A 25,415-nucleotide genomic window follows, 5' to 3' on the forward strand; every position below is an offset into this window, starting at 1 on the left:
ACTGAGCATCTTTCTCTTTGACACCATGTCTGATATCCCACGTGATCTGTCAAATACTAATGCATGAAAATCCTAACCTCAAAAAAATCACCCGATATAAATATATACATAGTATGTCAAATACTTCAGACCAGATTATCTGTAAACTAAGAAGATGGAGTAAGCATTATTGCGCTTCTGGCTTATGGGGATAAGGCAGTACTTCAGTCTGAGCATAGCATTAAAGCATTAAAAGGCATCCAGTAATCGAATACGCATTACACACACCCATCTTAACTCTTACCTATGTACCAACTCAGTTTTGAGCCTAATATCGCTTTATTGATTGCTGTAGTGGTTATAGCATGTGCCGATGATGAACCAATTGCGACAATAATTGAGAGCAATTTAGCAAACATTTGAATAAGCACACACTAAGCACAGCAACAACAACAAAAAAAAATAATAATAATGTATAGTATATTTAGATGTCATTTGTAGCAGCTGGAGCACAAATTAAGCCATACTGATGGAACATATTATCAATATATGTACGTACATGTATGCGAATATTTGTATTAAAGTCTTAATATGCAACATGAACGACGCTATGCCAGACTATAGTAATGTTAATACTAATATAAAGCCTTAACACAAATTTTAAAAGATTGGTGGGTGGCTTGATGTTATTCGAACAATAAGTGGTAGTGAGTTCTTATTTAGAAAAATACACATTTACTTGGGTTAGGTGCAATCTTTTCATTTCTTTTTATTAAAGAATATTATTTTTATTAAAGAATTAAAATGAAACAATTGTTCAACGAAAAGTGAAGAGACTTTTCACAAAAACCAAATTATTTTAGAATAAATTCGCACACATCCTTGACGAAACTCTTACCATGGTCGTGTATACAGGTCTAAGTAAACACTTTAAACTACTTTTTTTTACAGCTTTTCTTTTTTATTGCAAAGGTTTCCACCTTGTTTGGCTTACACTTGTCCATGGAATCAAGTCCACATACAAAAGACATGATGTTTTACAAACACAACTACAATTTGCATTTACAGCGCATAGACATTGACTAACATATATCCATAGCTGGTCCGTACACACAAAAGGTTAAATGAGTAACATTCAGTCTGTGTAACTAAGCTGGGCCGCAGTGAATCCCTTTCACATCAACTCGCACTTGCCCTATTGAATATGAGTGACTCACGTTGCATATGCAATTTGCTAACAATGTTGCAAGTTTGTATACCCATAAATCACTGTGAAATGGACTTTAGGAGCCACACATAATGTCTGCTGTATGCATGTATGTGTGGTGTTTTGTACCTGTGCCGGCTGGTAACTAACTTCTATATTTGCTTATGACTTTGTAACTGTTTTTGTTGTCAGCTGTAGGCCTTGTCGTTTTGTAGGGGCTGAACTGTATGTTTAGAGGGTTGTGTAATTTTAAATCAACTGAAATCAAAAGTAGATATTACTGAGGTAGTTCAGATTTAGTAAATCTAATATTAAGAGTTTATACGCAGTTAAGGTTTTTAAGTATATAAGTGTGCGTACGTGCCAGAAATTTTCAATTGATTTTCAAGTAGATCGCGAGGCACGCAACTACGTTGTCCAGAAATTGACAGTGTTGCAAAATGTGAAATCAATGATAATCGCTATTAAATTACGTGAGTAAAGATTTTAAGCGGTTTAATAGTAATAATAATAAAATAACGAAAGCAAAGCAAGGCACATCAAAAAAAGAAAGTCAACTGTATAGAAGTGCTGATATGACCTTATGAAGCTTAAAACTTGCTGACATCACACAATGTACTTTTCGAGTCCTTCCGACGAGTTAAGTATCTTGTAGTTTGCGTAAAATTGCGGTGGAAAAATGGAGAATTACTCTTTGCAATTCCAGATAAAATGATTACAGTGTTAGTCTCTAACGAATGCACGAGCAAAGCAGTTCATATACTGCGGAAGAATTTAATTCAGCGTGTATTTTGATCAGAACGGAAAATTTATTGTAATAAATGCTGAAAAAGTGAGTCATTCGTATTAAAATGTTACTTTGCTTTAAAGCTTAATAAGAACATACTATAAGTTGGCGGCTAAATATTGCGATTTTTGGTTAGCAGGTGCGCTGCCAATACTTAACTAAACAGTTTTCTTGAGGAATTTGCTATTATTTTTATTTTTTTGTAATAAGGTAGTTGGTAATTATGAGCTTAGAAGTTATTGCAACAGCTGAAACCAACTTAAATTTGGCTGATTAGTGAAGCAGAATATTGCCATTTGAGATAATTTTAATTGGAAATTCTTTATATTCCAGACATATAGATGTGTGTGTTGAAAAGTTGGAGGGTAATCAGTGTATCATCCTTGAAGGGAACTATTTTAAATTTTCAATTGACTTTTTATATCTAAATTTACAAAACTCTCTTGATATAAATATGTGCTATTGCGCTAATTTACTGCAGGTGATTGAAGGCACAAAAAGAAAAGGAAAATTAAAATCAGCTGCTTACCTTGAAAGTCCATTTAACTGATTAATCTTTTTCTTCTCCCAACAATGTAACTTTTAATAGATGGCCGTTAGGTGAGCAGCGCCACTCAATTCTTCTCAAAATTTACTATATTTTCGCTTAATGGAAAAATGTAAATTTGTATGTATGTATGTATATGTGGTATATTTGCTTGTGTATGTTAAGCCAGATTTGTTGCCTTTCTACACTTTCACTTTCACTTTCTATTTATGTTTGTATATTTGCTTTCACTTAGAGGCTGCCTGAAATGTCGGCGGATTTAATGTTTTCTCTTATTTGCATCACCTTAAAATGGCCCGAGGCGGCGCGCTGTGCACATTAACTCGCATCCATTAGTGCACACTTCTGGCACCGACAAGCGCGCAGGGCACAAGATGATAATCAAATCTATATCAGCACTTTTAGTCACTTTAAATGTAAACGCCTAGATGTAGGCTACAGGCTACAGATGTTGAGAGTAGCATACAACCTAACGGATTGATACGGTACTTTTGTAGATTCTCATGATTTATATGAGATATTAATTACCTAAAGACACAACATATAAATATGTTTTTTTTTATATATATATTTTTACATTTGTTTAACTTTTTTATTGACTGAATTGTGTTTCAAGTTTTAAATTAAACATATAGATTTGCTTATATTACAAAAATACATATATATTTCAAAAGATACAACATTTTGTTTTTTTTAAATTTTTTTAGGTTTTTTTTTCTATTTTTTTTATCTATATCCTTTTATTTAGCTTCTTCTATTTGTCAAGTTGTAGGTACAGTATGTGAATTTGAACTGAGCGCACGCCATGCAGTGCTCGTGCATTTATAGGCGCGTGAACGAAATTCACCACACTCTCAGTGTCGTTGAAAGCTCTTGCCTCCGACCGACTGGCAGTGGCGGCAAAAGTGCGCGTATACAAGCAGCTTGGAACACGTGTGCAGCAGCTGCGCTATCTTTGCGTTTATATTTTACACTTATTATGTTTACATCGATCCGCTGCTATGCCCAGGTGTAACAGGATACGATGACGTGTACAGAGCACATGGTTCTTTAATGAGAGCATATAATATATGCATGTGATTGAAGATGCTGAGCGCAATAATTATACGGCGGTTGTACTGTATATACAGTTAAGTGCTATATAGCAACTATTTTGTAAATTGAAGCAGGTTTGAGTTGGAACAATTCATTTGTATATACTCTAAGAATTTATTCTGCCAAATAGCTAATTAATTACAGTTATTTTTAAGTATTTTTTTTTTATTTTTTTTTTAAAGTGAATTATATTATGTAAGTTATAATAGACCTGAATGTAATATTGAATTGTTGATAGTATTGCCACTCACAATGTGATTAACTAGAATAACTTTAGCTTGCGGTGATTTCACAGAACTCCTTTATTGTTCGAGCAACTCTTTCCAAAATAATTTTGTTTTTAACTTTCTGCATTCAAAGAACCTCTAAGGACTATTAAAAGGCCAACTCTTTGACTTTATACCGCTTCCTAGATCACTATGTATACAGAACGCTTTACAGTGCACAACACGCGTTCATCTGAAAAAAGGTGTCTATTTCTCTGCCTTACCCTTTGATAAAAATTATTTTCAATACAATCTTACCGTTTAGACCTCATATTCGCAGAGAGCGGTTCTGTAAAGTTTCAGACTCTTGTTGTTTAATCTACCTTGGATTGTCCGAGTGGTACATGCGCTTTCCATAACGCCATGGATTTTCTTTTGAAGTTTTGAAGCAGAGGTAAATCGATACTTATTTTAAATGTCCGCCTTGCCTGGGTGTCTTCCTGCATAAGTCTGGATTGTTAATATTATCTGAAATATGTCCCACTGATGATCAAAGACATTGAAATCGTTTTGCAATATACACATTCAAGGCCGCAGTCTCCTTTAGTAAGATAAATTCTTATTTTTTGTGACCTCAACAAAACTTGGATAGGATGGCATCTTCACCGCGTTTATTGTATTTACGGTATTGTCGCCGACTGCATACTAAAAAAACTATCAGCCTAATATTGGATATTTTGGAAATAAAAATATATGCATCCAATGCTAAAAGAGTTTATTGCATTCAAAAATCGGTGACTAACTTTTTTCTTCGAGTGTTTCCAAGCGTCACCATAGTAACCGAAGCTTACATTACTCTCGCAAAGCTTTCGCACTTTTATTGCTCTCCGAGCATAAGCGTGACGTCAAAACTGTTAAGCACTTCGCACAGCGCTCCCATTTCCGCTGCTTTATGTTTATCTTTTGTAGTGTGGTGTATTCGTTGCAACAACAATGTTAGCGTGCGTAAATTACAACAACTACGTATAAGTACACACGCCAAGTAAAGAAAGCAAGAAGCGGAGCGTGAGCAGCAGGATAACGGTTTTCTGTAACCGTACAAGAACAACAATCACAACATCAGCTTGGTGAATCCTTTTTGCACTTTTGCCTCACCACTCCGCCACATCGAGCTGCTTTCGAGGGCAAAGTACCGATTTACATTTTGCTGGACATACGTTCGTTTGTTCGTTTGTAAATGCGTACGTTTGTATGCACACATTCAGTTTATTCACGGACATATAGAAGTAGGTGAATAAATATGTAGTTTCAAACGTATACAAATGGAGACATAATACCAGCAAAGAGTTAAGTTATAGTAAATTTTCGAGTAGCTGGCTGAAATTGGTTATGGTTACGCAGGTAAAAAGTCCTAATATATTGGGTAGTCGAAAATGTCTTTTCGTATTTCTAATCAAATTTTATCATTTTTTTAAATATTTTTTTTCTTTTTTTATATTTATACCTTTATGGTCGACCAAATTCTGCATTTCTCCGTTATATACATTGTTTCATTAGTGTAAATCAAAATTTCCAGAACGTACGTAATGTGACCTGGCTGTGGCTGTATGTGCAAATAAACATATAAAAATTTAAATTCAACAACAATTCGACTAAAATTGACATTGCGTCTGCTTGTAATGCCACTGAAAACTTAGTGGCCTACTGTGAGTGCAAATGGTACACATAAGTTACTACTTTCAAAGCGAGAAGTACTACAACACATGTTTAAGTGTGTGGAGATATATAAAAGAAACGCTGCCAGCTGAATAATGTGCACGTTTCCGCATTTTTTCCTGACAGCACAAAAAATAAGTAAGGACGAAAGATGAGGTGACTATAAAAGCGCAATGAATGTGCTGTTGTGTACATATGTAGGTGTGTGCGAATTGGCGTAAGAAGTATTTGTTTGCTGCACATGTGCCGAATAGTCGACGGTCGTCGATGTGTATGTATGTTAGGCCTATAACATTTTTGCCGTACGTGTTTGCAAGATGTGCCCTTTTTCGCGAAAGCTCAACAAATTACGGTCTACACACGCACAAACGCTTACTCGCGTCAATATTCCAAATGTTAAGAAAATATAAAGCGCCGCATGAAAACACCGTTCAAGCATAACATGCTTTTATGACTTCAATACCATCGCTGAGTGCTTAGTTTAAGCTCTCATATCCGCGTTATTTCCCTCAATACGTCTGTCTTTTGAGTGGGTAATAGTGATTTATGGTTTTAGGTTAGGCAGGTGTCAGACACTATATTGCGTTTGTAATGTGGTGCTCGGTTTTTTCTTTTATTATTCCGTGGCGATGGTGCGCAATACTCCAATAATAATTAACGACAAATTATTTTGTTAAATTAAGGTTATCTTCGTAGACTTGCCTTGTCTCAGTGGTAAATTGTGTTTCTACGCATATATTGTGCAATATTTTTAGATGAAATATGCATATTTATTTTTGACAGGAAACGAAACTTTATATATAATATATATAGCGAGCATTGGCAATATGTTACTATATTTTTTGTTGCGACATGTAGAGCTCATATTTTTCGATGACAACCATACGTTAATTGTCTATCATGAAAACATATATACTTATATGTCTTTATACCACAGACAGTTTAGGCAAACAGCTTGAAAATATAGGTATAAATATTGACATAACCACTTGACTTGGAACTACATTGATATGTTTGCATAATTCGTGACCAGTGGACACTGAACAATCTCTTGTGCTAGTTTTGTTGATGTGGCTTTTACTATTTAAAATTGCTCTATATTTAAGTTCAGAGAAAAATTCACAAAATTCGTTAAATAACAAAGTTAAGCGTATATTTTTATAGCGCTTTTCTGATACTTGGATTTTCTACACATTTTCATAAGCACAAGGGCGCGAAATAATTTCATGATAAATAAATTATATTAATTAATTATATTAATTAATTATATAATTCTTTGTTAAAGAGTTCTAAGCGAATTGTTATGGATAAAATTTTCCTAAAATTTTAAGACCAGGAATTGCGTTTACATTAAAATTTTTATATTACAGCCTCGCATAGCATTGGCGGTAATTTTGGTTACGTATACGCCGTGTAGTGTCCTTTTAGATTATGTGTTAAATCGTTTTTATCAAACCATAAAATTATGCACATGCAACAAATGTGCTCGAATTTAATCTATATACATACATACATACAGAATTTGCAACTCTGGTCTATATAAAGAACACAAAACATATTCACTGCATGAATTGAAAGCTCTCACTATGCTAAGCTATACATAGGAATAATTCTAGTGATATAATATACGCATCCATATATATTTAATGCCTTTCACTTATTTAAAAACGAACAGACACACCGCAACAATGCAGACTGAAATGCAATGTAAAAAAAAAAAAAACAGTGCTAAACATTTCTTAATGCTTTTACGACCTTGAGTTGTGCATACGCTTTTGCAGTTTGCTCACTATTTTGTTTTATTTTTTTTGCCTCAACTTTCGCATTTAATTTTTCATTTTTTCTGCTTATGAGTTTTTCTACGTTTCAGCTTTTGTTTTGTTCATTTTCACATGCCTTGGGGCATTCTATGATTTCAGTCCACACTTCATAGTAAATTCTAGCAGAGAATCATGTTCATGATGAACTGTGAGCCAGCGCTGAACAAGGGATTATATAAGTCTAGTTTACAAGGCAGCTCTGATTAGTGTTTAAACCGACTCCTAAACTAATTGAAATTACCTTTGCGAAATTGAGAGTTTAAAGTTTGTTACTAGTTCGAATGAAACCGTTAAATTAATTATTCATAGAATTTGTTGTTATTGCTTTTAAAATTTGACTTTTTAAATTCTTTTTACTCCCGCCACATGTTGAAAGTTTAAAGTTTATCATCTAACGGTTGCTTGTCTCCCAAAAAGTAATCGAGTTGGATAGAGGTTTATATATATGTACTATATGTACATAAATAATTGATCAGGATGATGAAACGAGTCGAAATCCATGCGAAGGAACACATTTAGGTACAAGAATATATCTCCGGCCCTACTTGAGCAATTTCGATCAAGTTTAGTAAAGAATATAATCCTGACGATCCTATGTCACATTGTGAAAATGGGCGCAATCGAGCTACAACCACACCTACTTCGCATGTAACACAATTTTAAATTCCATGTGATTCTTTCCTTTTCCAGAGCATAAATAAAGCTCCAACGCAGCAGAAATACCGCCTTTACTACAAGCCTTATCGAGTCTAAAAATTTTCAAAATCGCACTCTAAGTGTTTTAGTCCGAATATGTGGACGATGGTGCGTAAGGCTATACTTTGTAAAAAATATAGTTCTCACTTTGAGGTATATTACTAAAATTCAGCGAACAGGTTTTCTTGACAATAACATGCCCTGGTGCCAAAATAATACCTGGTACCTAATATAAAGATGTCGACCGTCCAGTTGACTTAATGTCTCATATATCCGCCAATGTGTGAGTTATTTTAATAAAATTAGGAGAACGAAGACCTGGTTATTAGAAAATAGCGTGCAATGTGAGGATTGCAGGGGCGTATGAGTAACCTTAAAAATACTATAGTTTTTAGAGCTCCGCTCACAATTCATTTCGATGTAATTGTTTGTTTTATATATTTTAATGCATATTTAAACAAATGTTAGCTATGTTACAAATATACGTAAATCCTACGTAAGTTAGTTTAGTAATTTTTCGAAACTAGTCATTTCAATGAAATTATAAATATACACGCGCATTATGTTTGAATTCGGAGAATGGGTACTCACTGTATGAAGCTTAGCCACAGCTACAATAGAAATTGCTCATAAATTATTATACTACTTAAACATACGTAAAGCTCTTGTTAAAACACCGCCCTGTAACTGCCCTCCCTTGTACTCGCGCAGGCATAGTCTCAGCGGCTCGCGTATCGCGTTAGATACATATGTCATGTATATCGAATGTAATCTAAATGCATTCAAGCGCGGAATGACTCAGCTGCAAAACCACTACCGAAGATGAACTTGAAAACGTATCATTCGCCATCTTTAACTTAAAATTTATTCTTTATTATGTATTGAATTAACAATTGCCGCAAGTGCAGAAGAGATAACGAGCAAATTTTCTTTGATTTGCTTCATAAACCCAATTCGAGTTTTTTTTGAAGTTCGCAAGTGCCTATTAGTGAACGAGGAGACACACAATCTCATATACAGGTACCTCCATAACAAAATTACATTTGCTTTTAGTTCTTTTATTATTATATTACCATTCAATTGTTTTATTATTAAGTTGCGTAGACGCCATTTGCTCTCCAAATTATAGCAACAAGACAAAATTAGTTAACGCCTGCTCCACAGCAGCAACCGCTTAGTCTTAATTGCTTGATGGAATAGACGTGAAGGCTGGAAATTTCTGCTCTTTGAAGTTCGCAAAATGTGCGTGATAATCCAATTTGTGACTATATACCACGGCTGCCACTGGAAATTTCAGCTGGTTGATGCTGTGTCTATGACAGATTGCTGTGTATGCTGTATGCCTGTAGGTGATGTTGCATGTTATGTCTTGTTGCTGTTGTTATTTTAAGTTATAGTAGTTTATTGTAGTGATTTATTTGCTCTCTTACGTTTCACAAAACCAATTACTTAAAAGGTATAAAATAGGAATAATGTATACATTTATTGATATATCGAGTTATACAATTTAGAGTGTTTGGAGTATGAAAAATTAGAAATGTCTTTAAGTAATTGCGTTTAATGCCAGGTTCACACTTTTGTGGTTCAAAATGCAGCTCAAGTAAGATTTTTTTTTTTATTTTGTAATATAAAAAATATAAAATAAACTACCACGAAATGCTATAGCGGTAAAGAAATTGAACTGTAATCCCTTTCAGTTGGGCACCATGATACGAAATTGATAATTGGTTAACTTACTCGGTATCTTGCATGTATTTTAAAACAATCAGATATTTTACTGAGACAGTTTCTGCACATATTTTATCGAAAGTATCATGAACTTCGGCACATGCATACCATATATGTATGTATTTTTAAATTCAATGTTCAAATTTATATTTAACTTAAATATGCATATCCTTATAAAGTTAAGCCTTCATTAAAAAGTAGAAAATTGACGTACCTTAATATCCTTGGCGTAGTACAATTTATTTTGTTTCAGGCGAAAATAGCGACGACGCCAACGCTGAAATGACCATATCTGTTTTAGCAGGAAACCCTCTTTGATTGTGGCCTAAATGGAAGTAAGCAAACAAAAACCAGATCGTAATTCCTGATAAAGTATTAATTGAAAAGTACACAAATGCTTATGAGCCAGCTTTTAAATTTGTCATGCTTATATACAAACATACATTCATATACATACGTACACACAAAAACACTCTATATATACCACATGGTAAAAGATCAAAAGGAATCATACCTGATAACAACTAAAACCGAACTGGTTGGAAAATCAACGAACTTATACCGGTTCATAAGACAGAACAGAAAAGAAGAGCAACAATGCTAGATCGTTGAAAAAGATTCTTACAATAAACAGCTGAGCAAACTTAAAGTAAAACCTCTCCTGAGCTTAAAAAGCAGTTAGGTAACTGTTGTGCATCAGTAAGAAACTGTTATATTATAACCGAAATCTAATATCTCGTCAGACAGCAACACATAAGAAAAAAGTTGCTTGTACCAGAAAACAACAGTGCGCGTCTAGTTTATAACTAGTTGGTTTACTTACAGGGTGTACGCATTCTACGGCCCAAGTAAATGAGCCAGCAAATTTAATGGCTCTAGAAAATTACGAACTTTTTAATTGCTAAAGAGAGTAATGCCATGCCATATTTAATATTTTCAATGTCAATAATTTCCTTTTGCGTTCGCAATGCATTTAAAGCATTTCCAGCGAGAATGAGGGGTTGGAGAAAAGTTTATGACTTTACAAAAACAAAAGCACAAATTGACACAAATCAAAAGGGGTCGCTGAGCTGGAAGTGAATATGCTTTGAAAGCAGTTGCTAAATGAGTGGACATAGTAGAAGAGCGTAGAGTAAACAGAAGCGCGGCTGGCAAAGTCACCAAGCGGGTAAACGGGTAAACAACTTCGAGCAAATATTTCGTGTGAGCAAAACAGGTGAAGGAGACCAAGTAGGAAGCGAGTAAATAAAAATAGGTATACATTTAATACTATTATTCATGTAATAAATTATTTAAAACAGAGAAAATTTTATTTATGAATAAAGACGAAAACGTTTGTGTCGGTATAAGAATCCATGGGATTGTACTTGAGGTGAGCGACATCTATTGATATCAAAATATTATTTCTTATCTAAGGAAAAAATCTCTTTATTAATTTATCGACTCGAGATGACTAGCGCTAATGTTCAAATATTCAAAACAAGTTTTTGAGATAGTTTTGGGTGATTTCTGAAATTTTTCTCATTTACCATAGAAGCATTATTTTCACTTTGTCTTGATATTATACAATTCTTGAGAGTATTTGAAATTAAAATTTTTTTGTACTCTATCACAATTGACACTAAAACTTTCCTACTGGCCCTCTACTTCAATATTTAGGTTTAAATCGCTGTGTGAGCATCCCATTTGCTTTGGCCATTTGTGTAAACACAAGCGCAGTCAAATCATCGGTCTGAGTAAATAGCGCTAAAGCCCGATCCAATTGCATATATTGAAAAGCGCAACGATGATTGACTGTTTGCCATTCGCAGAATAGAAATGTATATGTATGTTGGTATGTATTCATATATTCTATGTGTACAGTTGGAAAAAAGTTAACACTACATATAAGTTTATAAGTTTTTAATAAACGTTATTGCGAAATAAAAAATTAAAACATATATTGACAACAATCACATGAGTAAGTATATGTTTTGTACCACAATATCTAGACTTTAAACATTTAATAGATACTACACCTAGACGCTGAAATAGTCAAGTAAACATAACACACAAAACATAATTAAGGAGACGATAATTTCCCTCCTACTACTGTTAAAATGCCCACATCAATATCTCTTAATGCAAAGTTATTCATAATAGAATTTTCCACGATTTAATTTAATTATTTAAGACTAATGGAACTACATGCTGTGCTGGGCTCTTGCGTAAAATGACCTTAATTGATGGGTGTTTGCGAATGTTCTGCGAAGTCATGACAAATTATGTTTCTGGACTGTTGCTAAATGTATACATATAAACAACTATGCTTATCTCTATATTTAGTAGTGTGGTTCTGAAAAGTCTAGTAAGGTATTTTTTAGTATCTCTTCTGGATTAATTCCGATCTAGATGTAAAAATTGCGATGGCAACTGGTATTAACTACGTTAAGCTGAAAATCTACCGCTTAGCTGACTATGATATGTAAATAATCATAGTGCTCATTCCCAAAAATAAAACGTCGAAGACTCTGTAAATAGCATATATGTAAATATATGTGATTAGTATGATGAGCTACGCGAACTAGTCCCTCAGGTTTTGAGATAACAGTCTCAAATTTTGCTCTCATTCTTCTCTGTCCAACAAGCTGCTTATTTTTCGAAACCGATATGGAATATATACTGGCTGCTCAAAATCGGAATGAAGTTTTTTAGACGAAGTAAACACTTTTTTTTTTTGTTTTTTTGTTTTCGGTCAACTTATAATGTAATGTCGCTACGTAGTTTAAATGTAATTCTGAATGTTACATTATCTATTAATTCTGAAAATTCTGTGCATTTAAAAATATCCTGTAAAACATCATTTCAGGGTGCTCTTATAACAAGGTGAGCAAATACTGGTATTTGCTGCTTGTTGGTGTTTGTAGCCTTAATTCATTCAGTCAGTTGCTGAGTTGAATGTTTGTGACAGTTTCTGGTATTTTCATTGAGCAGCACTGACCGACGCCTTTCATATGCAAATTGGGTCGAAATTGACACTGACAGTGACATGGGCATGGCTTTGTTGAACTGGCGACAACAGACACAGCACAGTATCGATGTCCTGGCAATAAGCATTCAAGCATACTGGCTGTAGGTAAAGTTGAGTGTGCTCAGTAAACGTCAGGAATGTTTACCTATTTCCATCGAATGTCGGAAATGTCTTTAATTGATCGAAACGTTGTTGCATGCGAGTTCGACATAGGTTTTGTTGAATAAATAAATTTTAAAATTATGTACAAAGTCTTACTATTTGTTGCTCATAGTATCTGTTGCTTACTAAACTCTATAGCTTGATTGAGCGAAATTTTTACCTCTACATTTCAAAGAGTGCCAAATCTTGTCATCACTTGCCCCCTTTCACTCGGCACTAAACAAGTATTTTAGTAACAACAGTATTTTCGCCCAATAAGCAGTGCTTTATTGACACACGAAATGTTTAATGATCCATTTTTTTGTAAACTAACACAAGATGCTTCACAAAAATGTTATATCTCATTAACTAATAATTATAATCAAAGTAATATAAATCATATAGATGGTAGTATTAGGATTATTGAAGCGTGGACGGGTCCCCTAGTAACTATAATATGTTTTATTACAGATACAGATACTAGTATTAAAGCATATTCGAGGTATAATTGAGAAATTAAAAATCCTAATCGGTTATTTGGAAACTTTCTATACTAACAGCATCTCTATTTGTTATCTTTCTACATCTTTTTCTCCTTCATCTTCATCTTCTTCAACGCTACAACTTTTACTAACCATCACACTCATACAAATAGGTATTTCTCCGGTTATTGACATTTCATCTGTGGCACTCTTTTCCCCTTTACTCACTGCGAACTTTAGGCGTAGTGCACGTGTGAATTACAAAACAGAGAGCATGAAGCATTATCAAGAAAGCGAACATAATGCCAAAGGACACGCACAGATGAGCAGCATAAGTACGTGCCGAAGGCGGCAGTGTGTGGCATAATGATGAATGTTTCAGCAGATAAAGCAAATTTGTAAGAACAGATAAATACAGATGAAAGCTCTTTTATGAAGAGCTTTCTTACATTTTCTTCTTTTTATTTTTGCAATAAGGCGCTTTCAGGGTAGCTTAAATAAGTTTTGAAATATTTATGAAACTATTATTTTTAGTAAAACTCTAAAATTTAGACTTAGCATGATGCAAAATCGTGCTGTTGCCATTCCAAATTTCTATGAATTTATATGAAAACAAAGCCTTGTATATACGATACTTCATGTAATAGATAAACTGAAAAACTTGGCATAGTTTTCAAGAAAAACATATATTTTGGCTGAAGTAGAATTTTATATTCAAGATATAACCACCAGTTGCTAGATTTTAGCTTTTTCACATGACTTGTGTGATGCGGTTTATCTTTTGCTGTAAAATGGGTCTGACTATTTTCGATTACGCTTTCTTTGCCGCCAATTTCTATCAGAAAAAAATTTACTTCACATATATTTGTTTCCCTGCTACGAAGTCAACATTATCATTATACAAACACTAGAATTTTTAAACATATTAAATTTAATAACAATTTCATTGCTTTAATAAATTGAAAATAACTGTATAGCAGTAACTTCAAAGAAATATATGTTTAAAATATAACTTTTGTAGCGGTGGAATGGTATTTATTATCAAATTAGCTATCTTGCAACATAAATTCCATTGGCATACGTTTTTATATCAAGCAGTAAGAGGAAAAGATAAAATTGCTGTGTGTGCGTATAATTTATGTAATAGTTATTAAATTAATGTGATATGTGCTTTAAAGTAGTAAAGTTGTATGCCACGGCGTATGAGCAACCTCAGGTACGCAAATCATTGCCAGCCTTTTTGCATTAAATTAACTTAAATTCATAAATAATAGAATTAAATTTGTCATAATGAAAAGTGAAACAAGAAAAAACCTTAACTTCGGTAGCACCGAAGCTAAATACCCTTCACAGGTGCATTTCTTTTAATAACTATGTGTTCAGTTTGTATGGAAGCTATATGCTAGAGTAATCCGATCTGAACAATTTCTTCGGAGATTACATTGTTGCCTCAGAAAATAATCTATACCGAATTTCGTGGATATATCTTGTTAAATGTGAAAGTTTTCCATACAAGAACTTGATTCCGATTGTTTGGTTTGTATGGCAGCTATATGTTATAGTGGTCCGATATCGGCAGTTCTGACAAATGAGCAGCTTCTTGAAGAGAAAATGACGTTTGCCAAATTTCAAAACGATATCTTAAAAACTGAGGACTAGTTCGTATATATACAGACAGACAGACGGACATGGCTAAATCAACATACTGATCATTTATATATATACTTTATAGGGTCTCCGACGCTTCCTTCTGGATGTTAGAAACTTAATATACCCTGTTCAGGAGGTAAAAACCTTCTCGGTCGTAACTGCTGCTACTCTATTAATATAATATATATATATATAAATATGTTTATATGCTTTAGAGTGTGAAGTATATTGAAGGAGTAAGCCCTTTTTAAATACTTATTTTGCGATCCCATTTTAGAGCAATGAGACCTTTAAACCAAGTACCATTAGAAACAATGAGAAATTTCTCATCCATACTTGGTCCATAGTTAAATCAATCATGTACAATCATCATCTTATTCTTTTACACTCTTCTTTTATGTCAAAAAAAAAATGAAATAAAATAAAATAAATTAATTAACGAATTTAACAAAAACTTTAAATAAACGCAACATCAAACCAGAGGAACATCCAAATAAGCGCAACACTTACCGCCGCATTAATATTCCTTTTCGTAGAGAGACGTCGATGGAAGATACGCGCCGGCTCCGTTTCGATTTCCGACTCGGACGACTCATCGCCAGTGCTGATCGCAATCGTCGGTATGGGTGAAACGCTGCCCGAACTGCAAGCACTATTGCGACCACTACTCGCAGCGCTGCCACGACCAAACGCCATCGCAGCCGCAGCGGCTAACCCGCGACTACCACCATGCGCGCCATAATTAAGGTATGACCCAACGTGCAGAGTGTCTTTCGTGTTGGACATTTTTCAACGATTTTCTGCAGCTTTTTCCTTTACTGGACGTAGGCACAAAAGTAACTGCACTTTTATGTATTTTTTGAAAAATTTCGTTTGCTTACTGTTTCTTTGTATTTCGTAGAAGTTTTAGCAGTGCAAAGCATTTGTGTGTGATTTCACTTGTACGTTCGCGTTTTTTGCGTTTTTGTTGCTATGGTTGCGTCTTCACTTTATGCTATTATTGTTTTTATGTTGTATGTATTGCTTTACGATGATTTAATTCACTACTTTTTTCGCTTTAACTACGCTAGAATTTGCTGGGAGCATAACGCTTGCTCTTCATATGTATGTTAACTACACTTAGGCAATCTATTCAGTGATTTCGTATTGTTGCTGAAGTTGTTGGTGGGCTCTGAAAAAGAATGCGTCAACTATGCAGCATACCTTCAGGCGTGCTTCAAATTGTTTGCGTTTATTCGCTGCAGTCTTGCCATCAAGTGAGCGCTTAAACTAAAACTTTGTCCGGTTTAAATAGTTAAAAAAATTGAGATATGTTAACTAATAACTACTAAATCAATTTCGCACATTTCGCACAATTTTCAAGAGACCTAAACTTGACTATAAATAAATCAAAATAATATTGTTATTTACAATTATAACAAATTTTTACTAAGTTCTTCCGTTTAAATAAAATTCATATATTTTTTTAGGAAAAATTAACGCTTCGTAATATTTAAAATTGTTTTTAGTACATTTTTATTATACAGGTTGGCGCGTTTTGAGAGTTCTTAGATAATTTTTAAAAATCTGATACATAATAATATTTTTAAAGAATTTTTACACATTTTTATTGAAGATTTTAATATTTGTACCCCAAAGAGAACATATTTATACGGCGGATCCCTATAAAATATATATATAAATGTTCAGCATAATGAGCTGAGTCGACTTAGCATTGTCAGCCTGTCCATCTGTCTTTTGAAACTATTATTTAAAAATTTTTATAATGTTTTTTTTTCTTTTGTCTTTGACATGATAACATTTTCAACTGATACTTTTAATTAAATTCGTGCACAATTTATATTTGAAAATTTTTTTTAATTTTATTAAAATTAATTCTTTTAAATAAGCTGAAGCAACCGTTTATTGCATTAAAGGCGTTTTGGAAATGTGTTTATTCTAAAATAAACTTTTATAAATTACGTTAAATTTTTTGTGATTTTTCTCTAAACTAAATTTAAAAATAAACATAAAAAAATATTTTCAATTTTGGGATAAAATTGTATTTTTTTTCATACCGTTTATATATTTCACTAAATATTATGATTTTTTGTGCACACTAGAAATAATTGTCCAAAATTTATTATTTGCGCACTGCCTAATGCTACAGCAATGTTCAACACTACCATTTGTTCCTTCAAAAACACCTTTACACTCTCTTCATAACAACATATTCATAATACACACTTCACTTTTGTGTGGAAATAATTCTTTTTTCTTAAATTTGCAAACATTTCTTTCAATCGCGTGGCTTTGTGTGACATTAGTTAAATAATGTTAATTAATTTGAAGCCGTCGCTTTAACGGTATTATCTAATTTGTGAAGTCAATTATAACGGCACCGAGTTCAACCTTTTGATTTCATTGTTCAGCGTTTGTGAAGTCAATTATAACGGCACCGAGTTCAACCTTTTGATTTCATTGTTCAGCGTTGAATGCGCCTCGAATTATGCAGCCATTTGTGCATATCACCCGCTTGTATGGCTGTGTGCTTTGTGCGCGCGCGTGTGTGTGTGTGTAGTTTCTACCTATACATGCCGGTGGACGTACCTCCAAACGTGACAAGCAGCCGCAGGTGGCCGTGCCTCGTGCTCAGCTGTGTTTGAATTTTGCTTTTTTTCGTTGTCGGCTGTTTTTTTCACTTCATTTTACGCTCGCTTCCGAATGTCCTTTTCACATAGACACATACGCATATGTATGCGTGTTAAACAGTTTTAGTTGTCTTTACCGAAAATTGAACCTTTTTAATTGGTTTTCGCTGTTGGCAGTCAATGAGCAAATTTTGTTTGTGTAATTGACTCTTGAACTATAACTTCGTTATGTTGCCATTAACTTTGTACAAGCTAAATGGCAGAAGCGAGCAGTGTGGGAGGCGTGGTCAAGTGGCTATAATTCTAGTGCAATTGTTTGATTACATTTATGTTGTGAACTTCACGAGTTTTAGTAATATTTAGAAGAACAGTAATACAATATATTGTGCGCAAACACATTCACAGCTGATGCAAACCACCGGAAATGAAAGCAATTTGTTGCCTACTTTAGGGCGAACTCAGCTAATTTAGTTTTGGTTGTGGAAAATATTTTTAGCAGTGCAAAATGTTACGTTAAAACAACAACTTTGTGGCGCACATACACGCACTAAGCACATAAAATCTGTGCGCTTATATTTATTATATTAGTGGGAGCACTTTTGGTTTAGTATACGCAGAAATTCAGCAAAACTCCATTTCAGTTAACTTTACAATTTTCACTCGCAATAAGCTGTAGAGCATTCACACATACACAAACCGTTGTTAGCTTGGCACAGATACACCGCTCAATCAATTTAGCAATTGTATTTCAGTAATCTAATTTTTACTTGAGGTATGCTTAAGCTAATTTAGAATTATTTTAAATTAGTGCATAAAGTTTTTGTAAAAAAATTGTATGTATATGAAAACACCAAGACACTAAGCAGCACAAAAATCGTAGTCAAATTTGCTTTACAGCCACTGGGCAACTGTCTAGCTTTGCCTTTTCATTGCTGTTACTTCGCTTCCTTTGCTTACGCTGCTGACTTGTCATGTGTGTGTTGTGCACTCCTGCCAATAAAGAAGCCAGCCACTGCTGGTGTACACAACTCACTACTCTCTTCTGCGAGTGCTTCTTCTACACACGCAATCCTCTCGTTCGTATCGCCCGGTTTACCTGGCAGGATGCCTGCCTGCGCTCCCACTCAATATAATTTGAACAATTACGAATATAATGGCTAAAATGGAAGTGAAAAAACGTGCCTTCCATGTCCGCATTGCGAAGCCGGACATTAGCGAATAATGCTGATTCGGCATTGTTTGCGGAATTACCGACTGTTGCTGCGCGTGACTGTTGCTTTTGTGCACTTTCAATGCAGGAAAAAGGAAAGATAAATTAGAAAGGAGGGGTCGCGGTGAAATTGGTACTGTGGTGCATAGAGTTGTCACTATTTCATTAGATTTGAACTAAATCGTTCAATTGGTCACAATTGATAAAAGAAAATCTGTACTTTCTTCTGAAGAAATATTATCAGCTAAAATTTTTAATTGCATCTAGTATACTTTTGCTGTGTCATCAATTTTATACTTAAATTATCGAAAATCTTCTTCTAGGCCTAAGGCAAGACAAGTTGATATAAATTATAGTTTTTTCAAAGAATTTTCTTCTAATGGATGACATATAAATATTAAGATCTTAAGGTCTTCATAATATATCAACGAATGTGGAAAAAAGTAATTTTAGTGGTATTCGAAGTCTAAGAGGCGCTTAGTCCACGATCGTCAACTGCAACGTTTTTGGCTTATATATAAGGATTGAGTTCCGCCGGACTTTCCGAAGCAAGGTTATGCAAAGATTACAATCAGTGGAGAAAAGAAAACTAATGCTCTTCACTGGCTGCAATTAGAATTCATGACTATAACTGAAGTCATGAGAAAGAAGTGTCCCTGAATATTTGCGAACAAGTTTTGAAGGCTTCAGTTATCCAAAAAAAGTTATCAAATCATAAACGAGCTAAACTGTTTGTGGCAATCCAAACACTACCTTATGTTTAAAAAAAAAAAGCATTTCCAAATCAATGGAAAATGGCAATCTCGTAAAAACAAACTGCGAAAAACACAAATACTCCCTTATCCTTCTTTGAAACTTTGTCGGCTTTTCGCTTTGTTCTTTGTGTGCCCGCTCTTTGTGTTACTTTTTACACACGGCTGTCGCTGTCGCAAAATTATGTCCCTTACCCACAATTTACAAATATTAACACGCTTTATAAATATATATATGTCTGCAGTGTGTACTAATGTTGGTAAAAAAGCGAAAAAGTCTCTAAGGTTCATGCACCCAAACCGAGCAAGAGGCAGTGAGTTCTGGCGACTATGTGCGCATGCACAAACATGTTGCTGCTCTCTTTTCACGCTTTCTTCTTTTAGCTCTTCTCCTTATTCATACAATCCCTTGCTGTATGTTCCTCAGCGTTGCGTCCGTCACAGGTGCCAATGCATCTCTTTGCAAAAACTTTTGCTATTGCCTCAGGACAATTTCACTACAGACACTCCTATTATAGTACTCTACCAAACATACTTACATATATTTACCCACTCATATAAATAGTTCAAGTCCCACGGCGGTTGTCTGTCGTAAGGAAATTGAAAAACGTCCATTGTGGCGTCACCAATGCAACGATGTACATACATACATACATGTAGGATATATTATCAATCGCGAGCAAAACAAAAATTTGGCAAAATCGACGTTAAAGAAAGAACTATGGCGAGGGTACTTGCCAAAAGGTTATTGAGAGTACGGTGGCTCCAACTGTCGGAAGAAACCGCCACCCTACTTATTGTGTAACTTGTCACGTGTCACATGAAAGCAAAACGACTGTTTGATAACGAGGCTATTGAGGCGACAGTTTGGCTGGTAAGCGCGAACAGCAAAACACACTGTCAAAACTTGGAATAATAATTGTATTTTACGTTATTGAAATTGGGCAACTATTGTTAAAACCCGTTAGTGCTTTGTTAGATAACATCTAGTTATTATCAAGATTCTTTGTATGTGCAGTTTGATAACGGGAATGCCAAAGTGGCAGTTTGCCATAAGATTTATGGTAATAGACAAAGGCAGTAAGCAAGATTTTTTATTCAAGAGGCCAAGTGTGTCTAAAAATTTCAAAATTTCACCTATTTTAATGGTCTTCTACCTACTGTGGTAGGTACCAGCACTAATATCACAGAATATTGTAAAGACCCTATCTGAAGGTATTTGCATGAAATTTGTTTAATAAATAAATGATCTTAAATCACGAATTCAGCTTCACCAGCCTCGACTGTCGATAAAAAAACAAAAATGTTATGATGAATATGGTAGGAGAAAATTTACCTATTACTCAGTCTTTAACACTGCCTTTGCAAATTAATAAAATCAATATAATCATTGCTAAATATTATCATTTCCCAAATAAATTCCGAATCAAAATTTATCCAGCAAGTTGCCTGTACACAGTTATTTACACTAACTTCAAGAAGAAACTTCCATTACAAAAAACTTAGGAAAAACTGAAAGTAAAAATGTCGAGATTACGATTCCCAATATATTCGATATTTTTAAGAGAAAGCCACTTTCAATGAAGCGAGGGTAGAAGGCGACAATGCGAATAATCCAGGTTCTTGTCAGGAAAGTTGAGATGACGGAAGACTGATGGTGTCAAGCATTCTATGTCGGCACGGGCTTATATGATATGCATGCTTCCTCTCATCAGTTTCGTTTTAACTACAAATAGCAAATAGAAAAATGTTCCGGCTTTAGAAAGATAGATAAAGATAGGCGCGCTTTAATTTAAAAAAAAAAAAAAAAAAAAAAAACACGTGATTGACATCTTTCGTACACGTACAAGTGATAATTTAAGCAAGGATTGCTATGGAACTGAACCCTGTGGCCTTTTATTGACCAAGTGATCTCACAACATGACATTGTTTCATAAAATCGTTCCAAAGTATTCAACCATATCATCGTCAAGCTCTCATATTCTGAATATTGTGTTAATTGTAATGGATCGTGAGATACGTACTACATATATTTTTAATATTATGTCGTAATATTCTTTTAAGTGAAATGTCCAAGTCCAATCGATGAAATCGGCAGAACCATTGTACTAGTTTTTGAATTTTACTCTCTGTCTTCTAGTTTATATCATACTATATAATTATATTTTCACATTTCTAGAAATGAGCGTAAAGGTTAGATTGGGTTAAAAGACTGATCCTAATAGAAGTTTCACTTGGACAGCTTAGAACGCCGGTTCCTTGTGGTACTTAAAACTCCATTTTAAAATGAGGAGGGGTGCCTTGATGTTTCCACTTCAACTACGCCTCTGCTACAACGACTTCTACCTGCCACAGTCGCAGTCTATGTGAGGTAGTGGTTTATGTTTCAGGCATACAACTGAAGGAGTAAAGCATTGTTTGAACTCCTCCGTATACCCTGAAAAGCATTAGTGGAACCTACACTGTAAAAAATCTTTAAATATCTAAGAAATACCTACATACATGCAAAACACCAAAATGTCAAAACAATACATACAAAAAGCAAATATACCTGTATTTTTCACCAATTAGCTCCCCAAACATTTATTTTCATTTTTCGTGCTCCGTGTGATCTTTCTTATAAAATTTTCACGGGAAAAAAAAATATTAAATCACACACGCAAATTTAGCACAATTCGTGCTTGAATGCCAAGGGTTCGCTGCTATGGTTTCCCATGCAAGTAAGCTTACAATTACGCATTAAATTCGCAATGCATTATTAAAATATCTTCAAAGTAATTTGCACCAATTATCGACCTTTTCATACCCTTCTAGTATTTGTTCTGTCCTAAAATCTATTTTCGTTCATTTTGTTCGCAAATCTTTCCAATTCTGCAACACCGTGTGCTTGTGTGTTATCAGAGACTACAAATGGTTTCCAACGGGCAACTTTTAATTAAGTTAAAAATAACCATACATGTGCGTTATATAATACTTTTAGAAATTTTGTCTTAGCGTGCGTCAACTCTCGACCTTCTTTAAGGCTCCAAATATTCATTGCTATCACTTTGTTATAGTATAGTAAGTATAGGTATGTATGTATGTACGTCCGTAAGTGAATACTACATTTTAGCTTACCTGAAGTTCCTTTTAAAAATTGTTGCAAACTGTTTTCGAGCCAGCTTAATTTTAAGACGAAGTTTTTTAGGAATTATAAAAAAATTTTTCGTAATTTTTTGAGATGTCTGAATAAAATTTAAAAAGAAATTGCATTATGATATTATAATCCGCGATTTGTCGAAATCGGCTAGATCGGACATATCACATATCTCCAATACGACCGATTATTTCCAGTTTTTTAACCGTTTTTTTATAAAAAACAAATTTACGCACTCATATATACATACATACCTCTGAAGATGATTTTCAGCTGTATTCACTGCTTCTTTGCTCTTTAGCAGCCGCTGAGGTTTCGATGACTGGAAGAAGCGCTGGCATAAATACATAATATCGAATGAGGACTATTGAAGGCGAAAGCATTAATGAATAAACATTTTTTAACGAAAGTTCCTATTTTTTTTTTTCATACGCCTTGTACTATAAGGTGAGGAAGCTTGTAATTAAAAATTTTTTTCAAGCTGATTTAAATGAAATTGTGTCCCCATTTTATTCACATTTTTTTCAAATTGTACATAAAAAATTGTACATTGCAAAATTTAGTAGAAAAACAAAAATTCGTTTTCTTAGCTAGAGTTTAGCCTCACAGCACATCACCTTCATCAAATGTGTCATCTGAGAAGATGTCCAGTCCACATCTAGCGCCACATCTATGGTGCCAATCGCTCGTAGACCCAACCGTCTTCACCTTTATATGTCAACTTGTCATCGACTTCCTGAAATGAATACTGTCTCTATTTAGATATGCCTGAATACATTTATATGTAAATATTATAGTTAATTCTTTCGAGAAACGGAGAGGAATCATATACTTATATAATATAGTTAATCTTTACATATTTAAGAAGAGTTCGTCGGGACTGAACAGGGGCAAATGCTCCGAAACTAAAAATATTCTGCTTCCCTTTTTGTCTGCAAAAAATATGTTGAAAATGAAAAGACCTTGTTGGAACCTGATAATATAAATTAAACGCCAGATAATCCCCACTTAGCCAATCTACGCGCTATTTAAACATACCAATAGCGTTGTTTTTCAAAAGCTCTAACTATCTAATTCTATATTTTGACGGTATAGCATTTGTTATTATTTTAAATTGCACTTTTTTCATAGCAGTGTGTAAAACCAGAGAATTCAATCATACATAAACATTCATGAAAGCTTACCTTCTCAACATCCGGTCCACGGCGGAATTGTATGCGATCGTGTAGGCGATCGGTTTGTCCCTGCCAAAATTCAATGGTATGCGGTCGTATTAGATAACCACCCCAATTGGGCAGCGGCACTTCGCCATCTGATCCCAATTTGTTTTTGATTTCCTTCTCGATTTCATCCAAATGCTGACGAGATGGTATACGCGAACTTTGTTCGCTAGCCAAGGCACCAATTTGAGATGCACGCGGACGTTGATGAAAATAAGTGAGTGAATCTTCTTTGGATATCTTCTCAGCCACGCCTTCAATACGTATTTGACGGCGTAGTGGCAGCCAATAAAGTGTCATAGCTACGTTTGGATTGCCATCAATGTCTTGAGCCTTATGACTGCCATAGTTGGTGAAAAAGCGAAAGCCGTCATCGGTGACATCTTTTAGTAACACAAAGCGATTAGAGGGCTTGCCGTCTCTACAGATAAATCAATATGTGAATACAATTAATAGAATCTGAAAAATATTAAAATTTGTTACTTGTTTACTGTTGCTAGAGAAGCGGCATTTGGTTCGAGCAGCTCCTCGGTTTTCACCGCCTCTTCTAGCCACTCGCGGAATAGCTTTATGGGTTGCTTTACTTTGATATTTTCTTCGAGGAAAACTTCTTTCTTCTCACGGTACTTCAGGCGGAGCGCTGTAAAATATTTAATTATATTAAGTAAACATGCTTTTTCAGCGTATGCAGTAATGAATACCTGATAAGTTTACTGACATTGTCATTTTACGCACAGTCAGTAACTGTTGAAATCGCACTGGTCGGTTGAAAACGCAGAAAAGGTGATTGTAAGGTTAAATGTTGTTTAAATTTACAGCGGAGTTTAGCTGTCTTGCGACAGATAACACTTACTTTTGTTTACTTTATTTTTTTCTGTTTTGTTACAAACTGAGTGTGTGTGTAGATTGACTTGTTTATCGGTTGTTTGCTGTGTAATTGTTTACCAGATCAATTGCTTTAATCAATTCCATTCTGTGCTTCAGCTGTTTTTGACAGTTGCATTTTGTGCTTTCATTTCCAATCGGACACGCACAGCTGACGCCAAAAGCTTAAGCTTTCAATTAGAGAGCTTTTTTGAAAACTTTGTTCGTTGTACAGTTGAATACACTGTGCGAATTAAAAGGCATATTGCTTTACATTATAGTCTTAACATAAACAGTTAGCTAACAGAGACATGTTAAATGTCGATGTTAATGCATATAACAGACACTGTTAAGCAAACTGTAAATATATTTGGCTTTAAGGAGTATAAAACTATGACATATTTGAAATAAAACCTGTTTAATCAGAAATTGTGAGTTGTTTTTGATTTACAATCGATGCGCAGTATAACGAGTTAATTCAATAGATAATCAGTTTTTAACAGAAGGCTGCATTTACAAATATGCTTATAGTCCTCTTT

At 34.3% G+C, this 25,415-nt stretch overlaps 2 protein-coding genes across 3 annotated transcripts in view; one reads left to right on the forward strand and one right to left on the reverse strand.

The window, feature by feature from the left end:
* Nucleotides 1–25,415, forward strand: part of LOC108973472 (arrestin domain-containing protein 17) — a 65,786-nt gene that overhangs the window by 31,813 nt on the left and 8,558 nt on the right. The window lies entirely within an intron of this gene.
* Nucleotides 23,322–24,969, reverse strand: LOC108973473 (pyridoxine-5'-phosphate oxidase). 2 transcript variants are annotated; one of them, XM_018940757.1, is made up of 5 exons: nt 24,866–24,969; nt 24,714–24,770; nt 24,496–24,652; nt 23,977–24,433; nt 23,322–23,528 (listed from the first exon to the last, which is right to left on the reverse strand). In XM_018940757.1, coding segments are annotated over exons 1-5 (738 nt in total). In that variant the 5' UTR covers nt 24,867–24,969; the 3' UTR covers nt 23,322–23,462. The 2 variants fall into 2 exon arrangements, with proteins under 2 accessions (XP_018796302.1, XP_018796303.1); XM_018940758.1 differs by having other exon boundaries at nt 24,714–24,967.

Source organism: Bactrocera latifrons, unplaced genomic scaffold (assembly GCF_001853355.1).
Source record: "Bactrocera latifrons isolate USDA-ARS-PBARC rearing strain unplaced genomic scaffold, ASM185335v1 scaffold_48, whole genome shotgun sequence".
Lineage (NCBI taxonomy): Eukaryota > Metazoa > Arthropoda > Insecta > Diptera > Tephritidae > Bactrocera > Bactrocera latifrons.